Genomic DNA, 17,208 nt, shown 5'->3' on the forward strand with positions numbered 1-17,208 from the left:
AAATATGCAACACCTGGTTTGGGCAAACAAGACGTAAAACCTGAGGGCGGAGGCCATCTTTCTGACTTGTTCTGCACCCTGAGCTGACTTGGCCTGGCTTTGTTTTCCTAACAGGGAAGATTTCAGTTCACCAACTGTTCACTCACTAACTGTTAATCAGGCAGCTCTGAACTCACTGAGCGCAAACTCTCCAACAGAGGACCACACCGTCACGCTGCCTGACTGTTGGGGAGGCGTTTTTCTTATTGGATTGATGATCTTAATCTCTAGGTGCAGCACTGAGTTTCACAATTTTGTGAAAATTAAGGAAGGATTTGGTTCCTCGTAGTGAAGTTGAGTGGGAAACTAAAGAAATAAAAATCCCACCGTTAGATCACATGGCATGGGGATCCACTATTACACTTTATGTTTTTTCTTTTGAGGTAAGACTTGCATATACATGATAATTACATATGTATAAATAGTAAATATATCACTTGAGGCATTTTGTGCAACGTACTTGTATCACCCAAGCCCTTCTCAATACTGGCTGTTACCATCACATCAGAGAAACTCCCTCATGGCCCTTCTCCATCAGTCTGCCCACTTCCGTTCCGGGACAACCCCACTCGTTCTTTTTGCTCCTGTAGGTTAGTCTGACCTCTTCTAGACCTCCATGGACTCTAATGCTTTTAATTCTTTATCATAAAACCATGTTTAAGATAATGCACTGTTATATTGGGTTTTTATATATATTCTGTCTCTGACACAAAGAATAACAGCCAGAGTTACCCTGACGGTGTCCATGATCCCCTCTACTGGTTCAATCCTGTAACTTGCTGCAATGTCCCCACCACACCTAAGGCCCCACACAGAGAGTCACAGGGCTTTTCGTATTAGAATTTTCCCACAACTGTCTCATGGTGTTGAGGATAAGTCCCACTGTTAATACGGACACTAGTATTAAATGAAAAGGACAGTGGCCACCTCCACAGGCTCCGTGAGCCCTTCCTCCCCTCAGCATCCCTGCCCTCCCTTCTCCTCTCTCCTCAGTCAGTGGTCTCCCTCATGTTAAGTTGAATTCAGTGGAACCTTACTTGGAAGGGCTCCCTCCCCTGAGCTTCCTGTTGGACAGGGCCTGGGTTAGCACCCACTGGGTTGTAACAAGTCAACCCCCTGCTGATGACAGCCAACTTTCATTCTTCTTCCTCCTCATGGGAACCAAACTATTTCCATGTGACTCGGGATGTTTCTATTTTCGGTCCTCGGGGCAAGGCTCCAGACCTTACTCAAGGCCCCATAATTCATAGTTCCCTCTGGTAGTGCTAGGTGTCATCTCACAAAGGATCCCTTCCTTACCTGCCTAAGTGAAGTGTCTAATGAGGGAAGATGAAGGCCTGGAGGTTGTGGAGGAGGATGTGTATCAAGGCTGCAGTGTCCTACTCAACTGCCAAGTACACAGGAGTCTGCAGTCTTCAGGGTGAGCTCGACAGATGGCAAGACTCCCCAGATGAGTGTAAGCTAATCCTTTTAAACAGGACTACTTGAGAGTTTGATCGTTACATGGTCGTGAATAACAAGTATTATTTCTACTTGCCACAAGAAGTCCCAGGGCTCTGTGCCAATGACAGTAAACAACAGTGCCTTTTGTACTCCTGTTCCTCCACCATATTCATTCTTAACCCCACCTCTGCTCACGCTATCTAAAGAGTTGTTCTTAGTTCTCTTCCATTGCTTTAAGTCATCTCAAAAATACCTGTAAACTTTCTCAAATGCACAACTTTCACCCTTCAGCCTCGAAGTCACTACCCGATACTACCAGATCCTCGCTCTCCCTTGTTATGCCCAACACCGTGGCGCCCAACACTGTGGTTCCCAACCTTAGCTGTACATTGGCATGTTCTGGAGAGCTTTGAAAAAACATGCTGAACCTATATTTAGCACGACCTTGAAGCTATGAATGAGAGTGGCTCCCATAGCATATGTTTGAATACCTGGCCCCCTGCTGGTAGACTTTTTTATAAGGATTAGGGGGTGTGGCCTAGTTGAAGAAGGCATGTCACTCACTGGTCAGGCTTTAGGTTTCAAAAGCCTATGGCATTCCCCTGTTTGTCTACTACTTGTGAATCAAGACACGAGTTCTCAGCTGTTCCTAACACTATGCCTTTCCTCCGCCATCATGGACTCTAACCCTCTGAAACCACAAACCCAATTAAACGCTGTCTATTATAAGTTGCCTTGGTCATGGTATTTTACCACAGCAATAGAAACCCTAACAGATACAAGGCCCTTTCATACTAAGGAACCTCATAACTGAAGGGACTGCATCAGCTTCCTTTCCTGACTGGTTGCCACCATGCCCTCTTCTATTATTTTAAATATCTATTTTCTACGTCACCTGAAGACACTCGTGTCACATCAAATGGGCTTCTAGTGCTCATCACTATCATTTGAACAAAAAGTTTTAACGCTTGATTTAAGATTTGTGAAGAACAGTGAGAAACCACAGCAGGTTTTGTGAGTTCCTGGGGAGTTTTCTGATTGGAAAGGTTATGGGTTTCTCCACAAGAGTTGACTACAGTTTTTCTAGTAATAAGTCAGCCTTCTTGGCTCACATCCTCTTAGTTTCTATAAGTAGACTGCAATGGACAAGTTCTAAATAAATAAGATTTATTATGACTTGTTAAGAGTCTACACATGCTGCTTTGTACCGAGGTATTTATTGCTAGAAGTCTTTTTTTTTAAAGGTTTAGATACCCAGAAATACACAAAGGAACTGACAGCAGGGCTTGTAAGGGCCATGTGTGCACTCCTGGTCACAGCAGCCTTATACACAACAGACAGGGTTGCAACAACCCATGGTCCCACCCACAGATGGGTGGACAAAGTGTCTCGCAGACACAGACAATGGAGTATCAGTCAGCCTTTAAAAGGAAGAGAATCCAGGGGCTGGAGAGACGACTCTGGAATTAAGAGCGCTGGCTGCTCTTCCAGAGGGCTCGCATGGCAACTGTAGTAACTCCTATTCCAGGGGATATGGCACCCTCATACAGACATACACTCAGTCAGAACACCGAGGTTGGTAAAATAAAAATAAATTATTTAAAAAGAGAAAGGGAATTCTGACAGACTATACTATGGCTATCCCTCCAGGACAGTAACCCAGAAAGACTAACACTGTGTGACTCTATTTGTATGGACTAGTCTGGAGTACCTGAATTGATGAAATAGACAGTGGAGTGCTAGTAGCTGGAGGAGAGGGTGATGGAGCGACATGAAGAGCCCTGGAGACTCTCTGCACAGCAGTTTAATGTACAGTGCTGAATGTATACTACTGAACCATACATAGAAAATGGTCAAAATGGACTTTGCCACAATTTATAAAACTATTTATTTGGGGTGGGTCTTCTGTTTTGTTTCTTTTTTTGTTTGTTTTTGTTTGAGGCTAGTGATCTCTCTCTCTCCCTCCCTCCCTCCCTCCCCCTCCTCCCTTCCTCCCTCCCTCCCTCCCTCCACATAACCCTGGAATTCACTATGTAGAACAGGCTGGCCTTGAATTCACAGAGATCATCTGCCTGCCTCTGCCTTCTGAGCGCTGGGATTAAAGGCCTATGCCACCATGCTGGTTCTATAAAACCCGTTTTAAGTCAGAAAAATCATGTAAATGTATAGCCTCTTGCCCACCAGTGTGAGATCTAAAAAGCTCTAGATTATAGCTTCCTGTCCCAGACGCCACTGGTGTGCTACATAATAGATGACCTATGTATTATATTTCTCTTCCAAAATCAGAAAAATCTCCAAATGCTAACACAGAGCCAGCCTCCAAAGCCTTCAGATAAAGGACCTTTGACCTGGATTTCTGGTGATAGCCATCTTTGCTCTTTAGAAGAAGGCAGGCCCATCCTTCGATCATGGAGCGCTAACCCATCCATCCCCCAGCAAGGAGCTGCATCGCACTGCTCTGGTGATGGTATGGTATTGGACACTGGCTACTCTCGCCAAATGACTGACAACTGAGGACGCTACTTAGCAGCAGCTTCTCTTCGCTTACTTTCCCCTTGTCCTTTCAGGTGGGGGCAGTTTGTGCACCTGGCACAGCAGCAAGGCAGCAGGGGACTTACCAGATCACACCTGGGCACGCTGGACACAAACTGGGCTCCTTGACAGCCTAGGATGAACCCTGCGAGATTTAAGAGGATGCAAACCACGGAGAGCAGCACAAAAAGATTTACCTGCAACAAGAGAATGGGTGCTTAGAAAGGAAATGAACGTGCAGATGGCTTTGTGTGCAGACACACGGTAAACACACACATTTAAGCCAGACACTGTCTTCCAGAAGGAGACATTAAGGGAAAAGCAAAACATTCAAAAATGGAAAACTTCAAGGAACAAAGTAGGGGCTGGAGGGATGGCTCAGTGGTTAAGAGCCCTGGCTGTTCTTCCGGAGGTCCTGAGTTCAATTCCCAGCCACCGCATGGTGGCTCATAATCATCTATAATGAGATCTGGTGTCCTCTTTTGGTGTGCAGGCATGCATGTAGGCAGAATGCTGTGTACATAATAAATAAATGAATCTTTAAAAAGGAAACAAAGTTAAGTCCTGGTGTTACTTTTTTTCATATTTCCAAGGGTTGTGAACTCTCTTCAGGTCCCTATTTTCTTCCTCTCTCCAAGTATTTCTTCTTCCTTGATCTTTTATCAGTATCTTACACTAGGCTCCAGCTCTTTCCTCCTTAGGCCATCCAGACTTTGCCTGGGTTTTGCCAGATCAGTAACTGCAGGCAGCAGCTGTGGAGCCCGAGGGTCTAAGTGGACCCCAGAAGAGTAAGAGCTGAGTCATCAAAAACCCAGAAATCACAGTCACAAAGTAAGGGGGGAGGCTGATGTTTCAGTCCAAAACAGTTTAGGTTCTAAAAATGTTCAACCATCTTCCGTGAACATTTTTTCCAAAGTTAAAAAAATAGCACCTCTTCAAATAATCAAGGACTGCCTGAAGCCAACCAAAACCTCAGTATTTGCTTGGTACCAATTAGAGATTGAGTATGTCTTTCAACTTGAGAACTGATTATTACAAAAACAAGACCTTATCAAAAACAAAAGCAAATATGAAACATCATTCTGGAATTATCAGTATTAAAACCAGTCATCAATCTGGATCTCAGATCATGTCAGAGCTGGCTGGCAAATTAGTTCACATGTAAACTTCAATATACCAAAAACATCTCCCTTAACTTCTGTTCTTACTTCAAGTCAGGCTGGCAAGAGCCCCCCAGACCCATTCTTTACTGACATGTGATGCCTCTCCTGGAGGGAGGCAGGGAGGGTGTGTGTGTGTGTGTGTGTGTGTGTGTGTGTGTGTGTGTGTGTGTTTCTTCTGTAATAGGATTTGGCATCTTTCCTTTTACTGATACTTTGCATACGTGTCATTGTCTAATCTTGAGAAATCCTACAGCAGTGGTTGAGGTGACTGTCCCAAGCCAGCATCCCCACTGATGTGAGCAGCATACAACACATGCCCTTTGCACTGTATCATTCATGCCAGTGCTTGTGGGGAAGAGGATGCAGAACTGGCCAAGGGTGTAATGCAATCCCCCACATGGCCTTCTCTGCACTGCTAGTTGCTATTTGAAGAGCTAATGTGTCTGCAGTCTTCAGGCCTAGCAACACAACTGGTGTGACTACAGAAAAGGTTAAGTATGGCTCTGGAAACTTCCTTTTATTTCAAGATAAGATAACTTGAGGGAAAAATGTGATTATGGCCCATATCCCCACCAGCATAATCAGTAATCTTTATAGCTGAAAATTAACACCATCGCATGGACAATGCAGGAAGACCCATCTTACCCAACACTACACCCTCAAACTCTTCAGTGGAATTACGCTCATCAAAAGACACAATTGGTAAAATCAATGGCCTACCACAGACGAAGAGAAAATACTTTCATGCACATAAAATACTTTACTTATACATGTCTTTATATGTGCTTGTGTGTGTATGCAGTTATGTACACACACGCATGTACATATGCATGTGGAGGACAGAGGACAACCTCTGGTGTCTTCAGGCACATCCACCTTGATTTTTTTGAGACAGGGTCTCTAGCTGAAGCTTCCCAATGTGTCTATGTTGACTGGCCAGTGAGCCCCAGGGACTGGCCTGTCCCTGCCTCCCCATAACTGGAATTGTAGTACAACACCATACCTAGTTGTTTATTATTATTATTATTATTGTTGTTGTTGTTGTTGTTGTTGTTGTTATTATTATTATTATTACTATTTTGAAACATGGGTTCCGGGGCTTGAACTCAGGTCTCATGCTTGCAACATGAGCACTTTACTGTAGCGATGAATTAGTTAAACCGATTTGGCTCCTAGTTGGTCACAGGTGTGCACCTACCCAAAAGCTCTCTGGATTCATGAATGAAACACACACACACACACACACACACACACACACACACACACACGTGTGCGTGCGCCAGCTAATTTGGATATGCCTTGACTAGCTCAATGGCTGGGCATTTTTAAACCTCCCTTCAGCTAACAAACCCCGATATTCCTGAGTTAATATCTTTTAAAATTTATATGTCATCTGCTACCCATGACCCAGTCGGGGAAGTGGCCTCTAGGGTCAGTCTCCTGGATTCTTATATGCCAGCAGGCCCTCACGATCTAAAAGTCCTGCCCTGTCTTTCTGCCCAGCCATTGGCTGTATGGCAGTGTTTTATCCAGCTGGGGACAGGGGCCCTCAGACCAGGGACCAGGGCTCTTTGGGAGCCGAAATAAGACAAAGCATTAGAACCAATTTGCAACATTTTACCAATTGAGCTATGTGTCCAGCCCCATAGTAAATATCTTTATGATAGATCATAGAAAACATATTTACATCAGTAATGAAAAGACTTGTGTCTTAGTTAGGGTTTTACGCCTGTGAACAGACACCGTGATCAAGGCAAGTCTTATAAAGAACAACATTTAACTGGGGTTGGCTTACAGGTTCAGAGGTTCAGTCCATTATCATCAAGGCAGGAGCATGGCAGAACCCAGGCAGGCATGGTACAGGAAGAGCTGGGAGTTCTACATCTTCATCTGAAGGCTGCTAGGAGAAGACTGGCTTCCAGGCAGCTAGGGTGAGGATCTTAAGCCCATACCCACAGTGACACACCTACTCCAACAAGGCCACACCTACTCCAACAAGGCCACACCTACTCCAACAAGGACACACCTCTTAACAGTGCTACCCCCTGGGCCAAGCATATGCAAACCATCACAACAACCCAATTAAAGAATGTAGACAAAAGATCCACACAAAAATTACACACACACACACACACACACACACACACACACACACACACAGAGGCACATGAAAGAAATTAAACCACAATAAGACACCACCCCACACCATCTTAAAATGGCTAAATTTTTCAAAGCTGACAATGCCAGTGTCACTGAGGGTAAAGAACATTTAGACATCATTATGTGAACAGAAAACAGTCCCATCACTTTAGAAAAAAAAAACAGTCAATTTTATAAAAACTAAATATATACTTAGATATAAATAAATATATACTTATATATAAATAAATACTTACATGTATAAATAAATACTTATAGAGTACACTTATATAGTATATATAGTCCTATATAGAACTGTCCCAAATAGTTCATGAAGATACTTCATCCTCCTGTCTCTACTCCCTGTGAGCTGCCCAGAGTGACTTTCTTCCAAAAACATACAGCACCCAAGCAGGAGGCAGGTAACCTTCCATCAGAGAAACCACACTTGATCCACCAGGTGACATCATGTCAGCATCATGGGATCTTGATAAGGTCAACTGGAAATAGTACTTTACAACTGTGACCCACCCCCCATTCTCTTCCTCCTTCTCAACCCTCCCCTCAAAATAGCTCCCATCATCTGATCCTGAATACCATCTCAGTCATGCAAAATATACAGTAAGCATTCTTCAAATCACTCAATGTCATCCAAGGGGACAAGGGAGCCCTGAGAAGCTGCCTTAGCCAGGAGGAGGGAGCATCAGCAGACCTGGCAGCTGTGTAGTGTGGTCCACTGGATGGGATCCCAGACAGAGGCAGAGCAGAGATTAACCTGCAGACTCTCAAGAATGGGGTCTCGAACTAACAATACAATACCACCACTGATTCTAGCTTGTGACAATTCTGTCTTACTATAGTGAGGTGGTAATAATAGGGCTAAGTCAGTTAAGGGTCCTCTGCACAGGTTTTAAAAATCTAAACTGCAGTCAGACATAGTGGCACCTCTCTTTAATCCCAGCACTTGAGAGGCAGAGGCAGGCAGATAGATCTCTGTGAGTCTGAGGGCAGCCTGGTCTACATAGCAACTTCCAGGACAGCCAGAGCTACACAGTGAGACCATGTCTCAAACAAACAAACAAACAAAAGAGAAACAAAAACAAATGCAAACTGAGATTATCAAGCACTCTAAGATCTAAATGTTTTAATTTTTTATTTAAAAATGGAACAAAATGAATATTTAGCAGTTTATTATACAGCGGAATATTTGAGCGATGCGAGAGAAGACACTATGGATGCAAAAGGAGAGTGAACAAAGGTCAAAGCCAGAATGAAACAGATGCTGTGATATGAACTGCATGAAGTTCATGAGATAAAGTCAGCCTGGATGACAGAAAACAGAATCTAGGGCTTCCTCAGGAGTGACAGAAATGTCCCACAGCATGCGAGGGAGGGTGGCAAGAGGGGTGATTGATCTAACCACCAGCACAGCTCCCTGAACATTCAGGGCTGGGGTTTTACTGCTCGTGGGTTATTTGCATTTTCTGCCAAGGCGAGAGTGTAAGATGAGGAGGATACCTGCACAGGGTTGGCATCTTGAACGGATGGCTCAGCGGTTAAGAGCACTGACTGCTCTTCCAGAGGCCCTGAGTTCAATTCCCAGCAACCACATGGTGGCTCACAATCAACTGTAATGAGATCTGATGCCCTCTTCTGGGGTGTCTGAAGACAGCTACAGTGTGCTCCCATAAAATAAATCTTAAAAACAAACAAACTCAAGTCAAACTGTTCAGCCAATGGTCACCTGAGTTACCCTAGTGCAGAGCAAATACATACAGAACACAGACCAAGAGCACTCTCCTTGCGGAGGCAGCTACTGGCTTGTAAGGACACCTGTGTGTCCCAGGGGCCTTCAGTTATCCTCTTCCAGCTTCACCCTGGGTGTCATGGTGTGGCTTTCAAGACCTGAGTGTCCATCCACCCTGTCTCTGACATGCCACCAGCAAACACTAGAAAAACATCAACTGCGAATGGCAAATGCCAGTGTCACAAAAGCCACCCAGCAACACCAGGGAGGGGAAATGTTTTCTTATATTTTAATCATTCTTTCCTTAAAATATATTTCTGTGGATGATTTGAACTTCTCTTTACAGAAAGTATATATAGGGGTTCTATTTTTAAAGAGATATGAAATTTGGGGCTAGGATCCAAATTCAGGCTTGCCCACTTATTTGTTGCAAAATCCCAGGAAACCCTTGTAAGATTTACTTTTTCTGTTAAATGGATCTTTGTCCTTACCAATCTCAAGAAATTAATGTATACAAATCTTCCTATCTTAAGGTCCTCTGAAAAATTCTGTAGACATGTTTATTACTAAGTAAAGAAAAGAAAACTGGGGGCTGGAGAAATGGCTCAGCGGTTAAGAGCACCCGACTGTTCTTCCAGAGGTCCTGAGTTCAATTCCCAGCAACCACATGGTGGCTCACAACCATCTGTAAAGAGATCCAATGCCCTCTTCTGGTGTGTCTGAAGACAGCTACAGTGTACTTATATATATAATAAATAAAATAAATCTTAAAAAAAAAAAAGAAAAAAGAAAAGAAAAGAAAACTGGGCCTAGCGGTATAAATGCCTTTAATCCCAGTACTTGGGAGGCAGGGGAAAGTGGATCTCTGTGAGTTCAAGGCCAACCTGGTCTATATAGCGAGTTCCAGACCAACCAGGGCTACATAGTGAGCTCCGGCCTATAAACAAACAAACAAACAAACAAGTAAAGGAAGGAAGGAGGAAGGGAGGGGGGAGGGAGGGAGGGAGGGAGGGCATCCCCTCTTTGGAGGATGGAGTTTGTTAATACACAGTGAGTTTTACAAGAATTTCATAGGCCTAATGGCAGCCTTTCATTCCTTGGTCTGTGGCACACCTGAAATGAAGTCAGCTAGAAAGGATACTTAAGTGGTGAATGTAGCCAGCAAGAATGTTGTTTTCAAAATGCCTTCATTGGACCTCACTGAATATGTGGCCATGGGCATCTGTGTGGAACTCCTGTCCATGTGCCTAACCAGCTCTCCTTTCTCTGCTCCCTCTTCCTCTCCACCTGTGGTTGTAGCAAGGGACACCTTTGCTTCGGTCATGGGGAAACTCTGTCAGAAGGCCAGAGGAAGAAAAGCAAGGCATACTGCAGAGCTGATCTTCTGGATCCTTCTCTACAGCTCTGGCCAGCTGTGCCCCCAATGGAGAGCCATAGGCTCTCTCTGGGCTCCTGCCCAGGATGTTGGCTTTCAGATGCTGACCACAGCCCTGTGCCCTTCCTCTAGATTGAGAGAACAGAAACAGTATGATCCCCACAGCATGCATGAGTGCTTGGAACTGTCCCTTTCTTAACCTCACGCCGGAATATAATTATGCCATTAGTTTTGTGCTGGGAGCCTCACATGACTTCTCCACAAAGGTTTCCTATATCTGACTCGTGCTTTCACTCTTTAGGCTCAGACCCTTACCCAATTCTCAGCACCCACATGACAGCTCACAACTGTCTCTAACTCCAGGATCTGATGACCTCACATAGACATACATACAGGCAAAACACCAATACACATAAAATAAAAATATTTTGTTAAATTGACTGAGTCTATTGAGGAAGCCACTATAAAATAAAATGAGCATGGTGAACCACTATTGGCCTTTAAACACATCGATGATTCAGTAATTCCAAAGATTCCCCAGTAGGGTCAAGCCCAGCAATGACCAAGAACAGAATGAGCTCTGATACATGTGGTAATGTGGATGAGCTCGGAGGCATCCAAGTGGGTGAAAGCATATATGCTTTGTGCTTCCACATATGTAAAGTTCTAAACTATGGAAACCTGAGGGGAAAAACTGAGGGAGGAAAGAAGAAAAGGAGGGAGAATGGGAAAGAAAGAAAATTGAACAGACAACAGTGTATATCCCAGTAACCAATCAGTTCACATTAGTCAAGTATTTCATGTGTCATCTGGATAGTCCTGACACCAGAAAAGAAGCAATAAAGACCCAAGGAGTCTACTTCTACCTGTGTGCCTAGAACCAAGCCTGCCAGAGCCATCGGCTCAACAAATGATCACATAGTGACTGAGTATGTCCCAAATGTTCCCATTAGCTACTGGTTTTCTGGGATGGTTTAACAGGTAAGCCAGTAGCAAAAGAAGGAAATAAATGTGATTAAAACAGTGAGCATTTCTGAGGAGAACTGTTAGGGCATTCAGATGACCCACCAGGCACCTAGAACAAGTTGCAGTGTGTGACTTCCTCATGTATATGCAGGTCCTTTCCAAAGACCTGGTGTCTCAGAGGATAGAGAGCTTCCAGGACCCAATGTGGGATCAACAGTTCAGGGAGTTCTACTTGTGACTAAACATAAAAGACTGAAGTTATTCCAGTTGTCCAGTGTCATCAGTGACAGCCGTGTTACTAGAAAAAGAGACAGCTCACATTGTGACCAGTAATCACTGGTCACTGATCACAATATGAGCCACCACCAAGGGAGGATTTTGCCTCCCAGAATGCAACCTGAGCAAGGTCAAGCCTATAGATTTGACAGCCAATTACGGGAAAGAAAGGGGATCGGTGAACATGGCAAACCCACCACGAGATGCATCATAACTCAAATAGACAAAAAAAAAGTTTCTTCATCAGAAGAAGAAAAAAAAAAAAAAACAAGAGGAAGAGAGAGTTACAGACTGCAGCAAATGTGGGGAGACAGCAGCCAGGTACAATGCACGGTTGCCGTTTGGCTCTAATTAAAGCAGGAATCGTATATATATGAGCTATATATGAGGCAGTGACTAGATGCTTAGCAAGCACAATAAAGTGTCTGCCCTTTATAACTATATCCTAAGGCATTCAAAGGTGAAATGGACACGCTGGGCTTTGCTTCGAAGCCATCCAGAGGCCAAGGAGGAAGGATGTCATTAGAAGTCTGCATGACGGGGTTGGGGATTTAGCTCAGTGGTAGAGCACTTGACTAGCAAGCGCAAGGCCCTGGGTTCGGTCCCCAGCTCCGGAAAAAAAAAAAAAGAAAGAAAAAAAAAAAAAAGGAAGAAGTCTGCATGACATCACTTGGGACAAGTGCTGCTTACTGTAGCTGGACTATACATGGGGCTTTCTAGGTTCCTCTGCAGTACGTTTCCATAACATAAGAAGAGAAGAATGAGGGCCAAGAAGAGAACGCTGGCTCAGCAGGTAAAAGAGGGAGCAGGTGTAACCGAGACCTGTGTTTGAGCCCCCAAAACCATGTAAAAAGCCAGATGTGGGGGTTGGGGATTTAGCTCGGTGGTAGAGCGCTTGCCTAGCAAGCACAAGGCCCTGGGTTCAGTCCCCAGCTCTGGGAAAAAGAAAAGGAAAAAAAAAAAGCCAGATGTGGTGGTACTCATCTACGTCTATAGCTCCATGTTTCTATGAGACGGGGACAAGAAGCAGGAGAATCAACCCAAGAAGCTCAAGGGACAGCTAACCAGGGGTAAAGCAGCAGAGACAAGAGAGGTCTCCCCTTCAACAAGGTGGACTGCGAGAGCTGACTCCAGAAGGTTGTTCTCTGACATCCACATGTGTGCAATGGAGCATGCACACACTCATGGAATGGTACACACACACACACACACACACACACTACACACACATACACACACACACATACACACATACTACATACACATACACACACACTACACACATACTACACACACATACACACACACTACACACATACTACACACACGCACACTACACACACACTACACACATACTACACACACATACACACACACTACACACATACTACACACACGCACACTACACACACACTACACACATACTACACACACATACACACACACTACACACATACTACATACACATACACACACTACACACATACTACACACACACATACACACACACTACACACATACTACACACACACGCACACTACACACAAGCATATACACACACATACACACACTACACACACACATACACACATACTACACACACACTACACACATACACACACACTACACACATACACACACTACACACACACATACACACATACACACACACTACACACACACATACACACATACTACATACACATACACACACTACACACATACTACACACACACATACACACACACTACACACATACTATACACACACACGCACACTACACACATGCATATACACACACATACACACACTACACACACACACTACACACATGCATATACACACACATACACACACTACACACACACACTACACACACACATACACACACTACACACACACACATACTACACACACACACTACACACATACACACACACTACACACACACACACTTTTGCAAAAGGATTTACCTGTTATAGTAAATGTATATAATCTTTTAAGAATTAGCTTAGGTGTATTTATTATTTTATGTGTATGAGTATCTTGCCTGCATGTGTGTATCATGTGCTTGCCTGCTCCCCCAGAGGTCAGAAGGGGACATCAGATGCCCTGGAACTGGAGGTACAGATACCTTGTGGGTCTGGGAATAGAACCTAGGTCCTCTGCAAGAGCAGCAGCTGCCTCAGCTCTCCAGTCTCGAATGATATAATCTTAGTGTCTTCGTCTGGGTTGCTATTGCTGATGAAACACCCTGGCCACAGCAGTTTGGGGAGGATAGGGTTTCTTCGACCTACACTTCCAGATCATTGTTCTTAATCAAAAGAAGGCAGGACAAGAACTCAAACAGGGCAGGAACCTGGAGAGAGAAGCTGATGCAGAGGCCATGGAGGAGTGTTGCTTACTGCATTGCTCCGCATGGCTTGCTCAGCCTGCTTTCTTATAGAACCCAGGACTACCAGCCCAAAGGTGACAGCACCCACAATGGGCTGAGTCTGACCCTGTGAAACACTAATTAAGAAAATGCCCTACAGGCCTGTCTACAGCCACATCTTATGGAGGCACTTTCTCAACTGAAGTTCCCTCCTCTCAGATGGCTTTGTCAGGTTGATAGGCAGCACATGAAACTAACTTCAGATCACCAGAAGAGCCCTGTTTCAGAGTTAGTGAAGAAGGATATTAATATTTAAAGTGTCAGATATGCTCTTATGTATATTTCAAAAATTATTTTATTGGTAGCACATAAAGTAATGGGTTTCCTATGGCATTCCATATATACTGGTATCACTTCTTTAACTTATGGTTGGCTCCCTTTCTGGAACTGATGAGACATTTGTTTACATCTTTCCAGATAAAGTGAAACAGCACTACCCAATACAAAGCAGACAACATACTTCTCAGATAATAATAATATATTAATGTGTCTCACATAGATCTTGAAAGAGAGCTGTAAATGCAGCATACATCAAACGAGAATAGCTGCTATGGAAAGAATGATTTGGTGATCAAAAATTGTTAATAATGTCACAAAAATATAATTATGAAATAAATACTACTATAGAATGGGGGAAAAAACAAAAATGAAAAAACAGCTAGAAGACAAATTGAGAACTGAAGAGGGGTTGGAGCAGGCTGGGTGGTTGAGAGTGTTTGATGCTCTTGCAGAGGACCTGAGTCTAATTCCCAGCATCTACAGCAGCAAACTCCCACTTGAAGAATCTAACAGCCTCCTCTAGCCTCTAAGAGCACAGATCTGGCAAACTCATATTATTCTCTCTCTCTCTCTCTCTCTCTCTCTCTCTCTCTCTCTCTCTCTCTCTCTCTCTCCCTCCCTCCCTCCCTCCTTCCTTCCCTCCCTCTCTCCCTCTCTCCCTTTCTCCCTCTCCTCTCTTCCTCTCTGTCTCTGTCACACACACACACAAATAAAAATAAATCTTCAGAAGATAAAAGAGAGAACACAAATAATTAAAACTGAAATTGTGAAAAATTAAGGAAAGAAAAAGAGAAACTGAATCCAAGTGGCCCTAGTTTACACTGGGTCGTTTAATTATTGTATGCTCGAGAAAGAAAAAGCAAAAGAGGAAATAATCATAAAAATAGTGAAAAATTCGTTTTGTTTTCTTAAAGATGCACCTTCAAGTTAAGTGCTCACTGCTGTTAGGATATGCCACGTGAAGTTATATCTCTGTCCTTCCTCACCTACCTAAGGCATTCTCTGATTGGCTTTAAGAAAAATCTCATGGCCAATAAGCTGGGCAGGAATTAGGAAGTAAAGCTTCCTGGGAGGGAAAAGGGAATTCTGGGGAGAAGAAGGAGAAATGTTCTTTTGCCAGGAGACATGGGAAGAGACCGATACGGTCACAGGCCTGGAAGGTATGGCTGTCCACGTGGCCAGATGGGACTAGCTGGTTGGGTTAACTTAGGTGAACTAGTTGACAGTCTGCCCAGCTAAAGCCTAAGTTTTGAAATATTAAAAGGTCTCTGTGTGGCGATTTGGAGAACTAGCTGGTTAAGGAACAGCAGCTGCCATATTATTTTCCAGCATTAATTAATATGTAAAGAATATTAATCATCAGTTTACACACTGCCACTCTATTTTCTCTTCAGGTGACAGGAACATTTCAGTTTTCACTAAAAGAGGCTCACTGACAATTCAAAATGTTGAAAGAGAGAATACTCTCCCTGGGACATACCTTTGCAACTTTGGGGAAGTAACTCAAATAGAAGAAAAGCGTGTCAAGGAACTGAATACATAAACCTCACATTTACAATCAGTGTATGGCCAGAGAGAGACTTAGTTTCATGTAGCCCATGCTGGCTCAACTCTCTATGTAGCGAAGGCTGATCTTGAATTTCTGATCCTCCTGCCTCCACCTCTCCAGGGATAGACCCACAGGCATGCACCACAATGCCCAGTCTACATGATTCTGGAAATCACACCCAGATTTAGGGCATGCTAGGAAGGCACTTACCAACCGAACTACATCTCCAATCCCAGAGCCAAGAAACTTTTAACAAAAGTTCAAGGATAATTCAATAGACGTAATGGTACCATTACTGCCAACTGGGCTGGACTGAGAATAACCTAGAGGACTCATCTCTGCTGGGACATTTCTATACAGGTTTAGCTGAGGAGGAGGAGGAATTATCCTGAAAACAGGCATCACCAATGAACAGGCTGGGGTCCATTGCAGATTAAAGAGGAAGGGGACAGTGACCTGAGAGCAAACATTCATCTCCCTCTGCTCCCTAACTGCAGTCTCTCACAGTGGGGTGTGACACCCACCTCATGTCCCCACTACCACTTCCCAATCATGACAATGTATCCTCTCCAACTATGGGCCAAAACAGACATGCAAAAGAACAGATGTGAATGTCTGCCTGATGCTTTATGCAAAACACATGTGACAGACTAGATCCCAGACCTAAGAATAAAACTAAAACAATAAAGCTCTAATTTGAAAAACATAGAAGGGACTGGAGAGATGGCTATGAGATTAAGAGTGATTACTGCTCTGCCGGAGGACCTGGGTCCGGTTCCCAGCACACACATCAGAGAGCTCACAACCAACTGTAACTCCTGCAGGGGACCCAATGCCCCCTGACCTCCACAGGCCACCTGTGACCTCACATGCCACCCATGACCTCACGCAGGCATGAAAGTAAACGTGCTTTTTTAACAGAAGTACATCTTCATGACTTTGGCTGACGTAAGAATTTCTTAGGTCAGGCAATAAGGGGGCCGAGAGGAAACATGGATTAACCCAGCAAGTCCATTCTGTGGCATGTGCTTGAGGGAACTGGAAACAAGTTTAAAAAAAAATTCAAGGTTGCCGTCAGCTACACAGAGTTCAAGCCAGCCTGAGCTGCACGAGCGCCTATCAATAAAGAAAATAAAACAGCACACACTACTGATCACAGCAGGTTCGTTCTGTTGCTTTTATATTATTATGACAGACCACCTGGCACAAACAAAATGGTGGGAGTTATAAGGCTCAGAGTTTCGGGGTGCTAGTCTACAGTCCATA

General features: G+C 44.0%; 1 protein-coding gene across 3 annotated transcripts in view; it reads right to left on the minus strand.

The window, feature by feature from the left end:
* Positions 1-17,208, minus strand: part of Entrep1 (endosomal transmembrane epsin interactor 1) — a 55,729-nt gene that overhangs the window by 14,259 nt on the left and 24,262 nt on the right. For all 3 annotated transcript variants that reach the window (XR_015627758.1, NM_001400818.1, XM_087564142.1), the window contains 1 exon segment: positions 4,101-4,211. Coding sequence is in view for 2 of the 3 variants with exons in the window: in NM_001400818.1 (NP_001387747.1) it covers positions 4,101-4,211 (111 nt within the window). In the remaining variant the exon portion in view is untranslated.

The sequence above is a fragment of the Rattus norvegicus genome, chromosome 1 (genome assembly GCF_021556685.1).
Source record: "Rattus norvegicus strain SHRSP/BbbUtx chromosome 1, alternate assembly SHRSP_T2T, whole genome shotgun sequence".
NCBI lineage: Eukaryota > Metazoa > Chordata > Mammalia > Rodentia > Muridae > Rattus > Rattus norvegicus.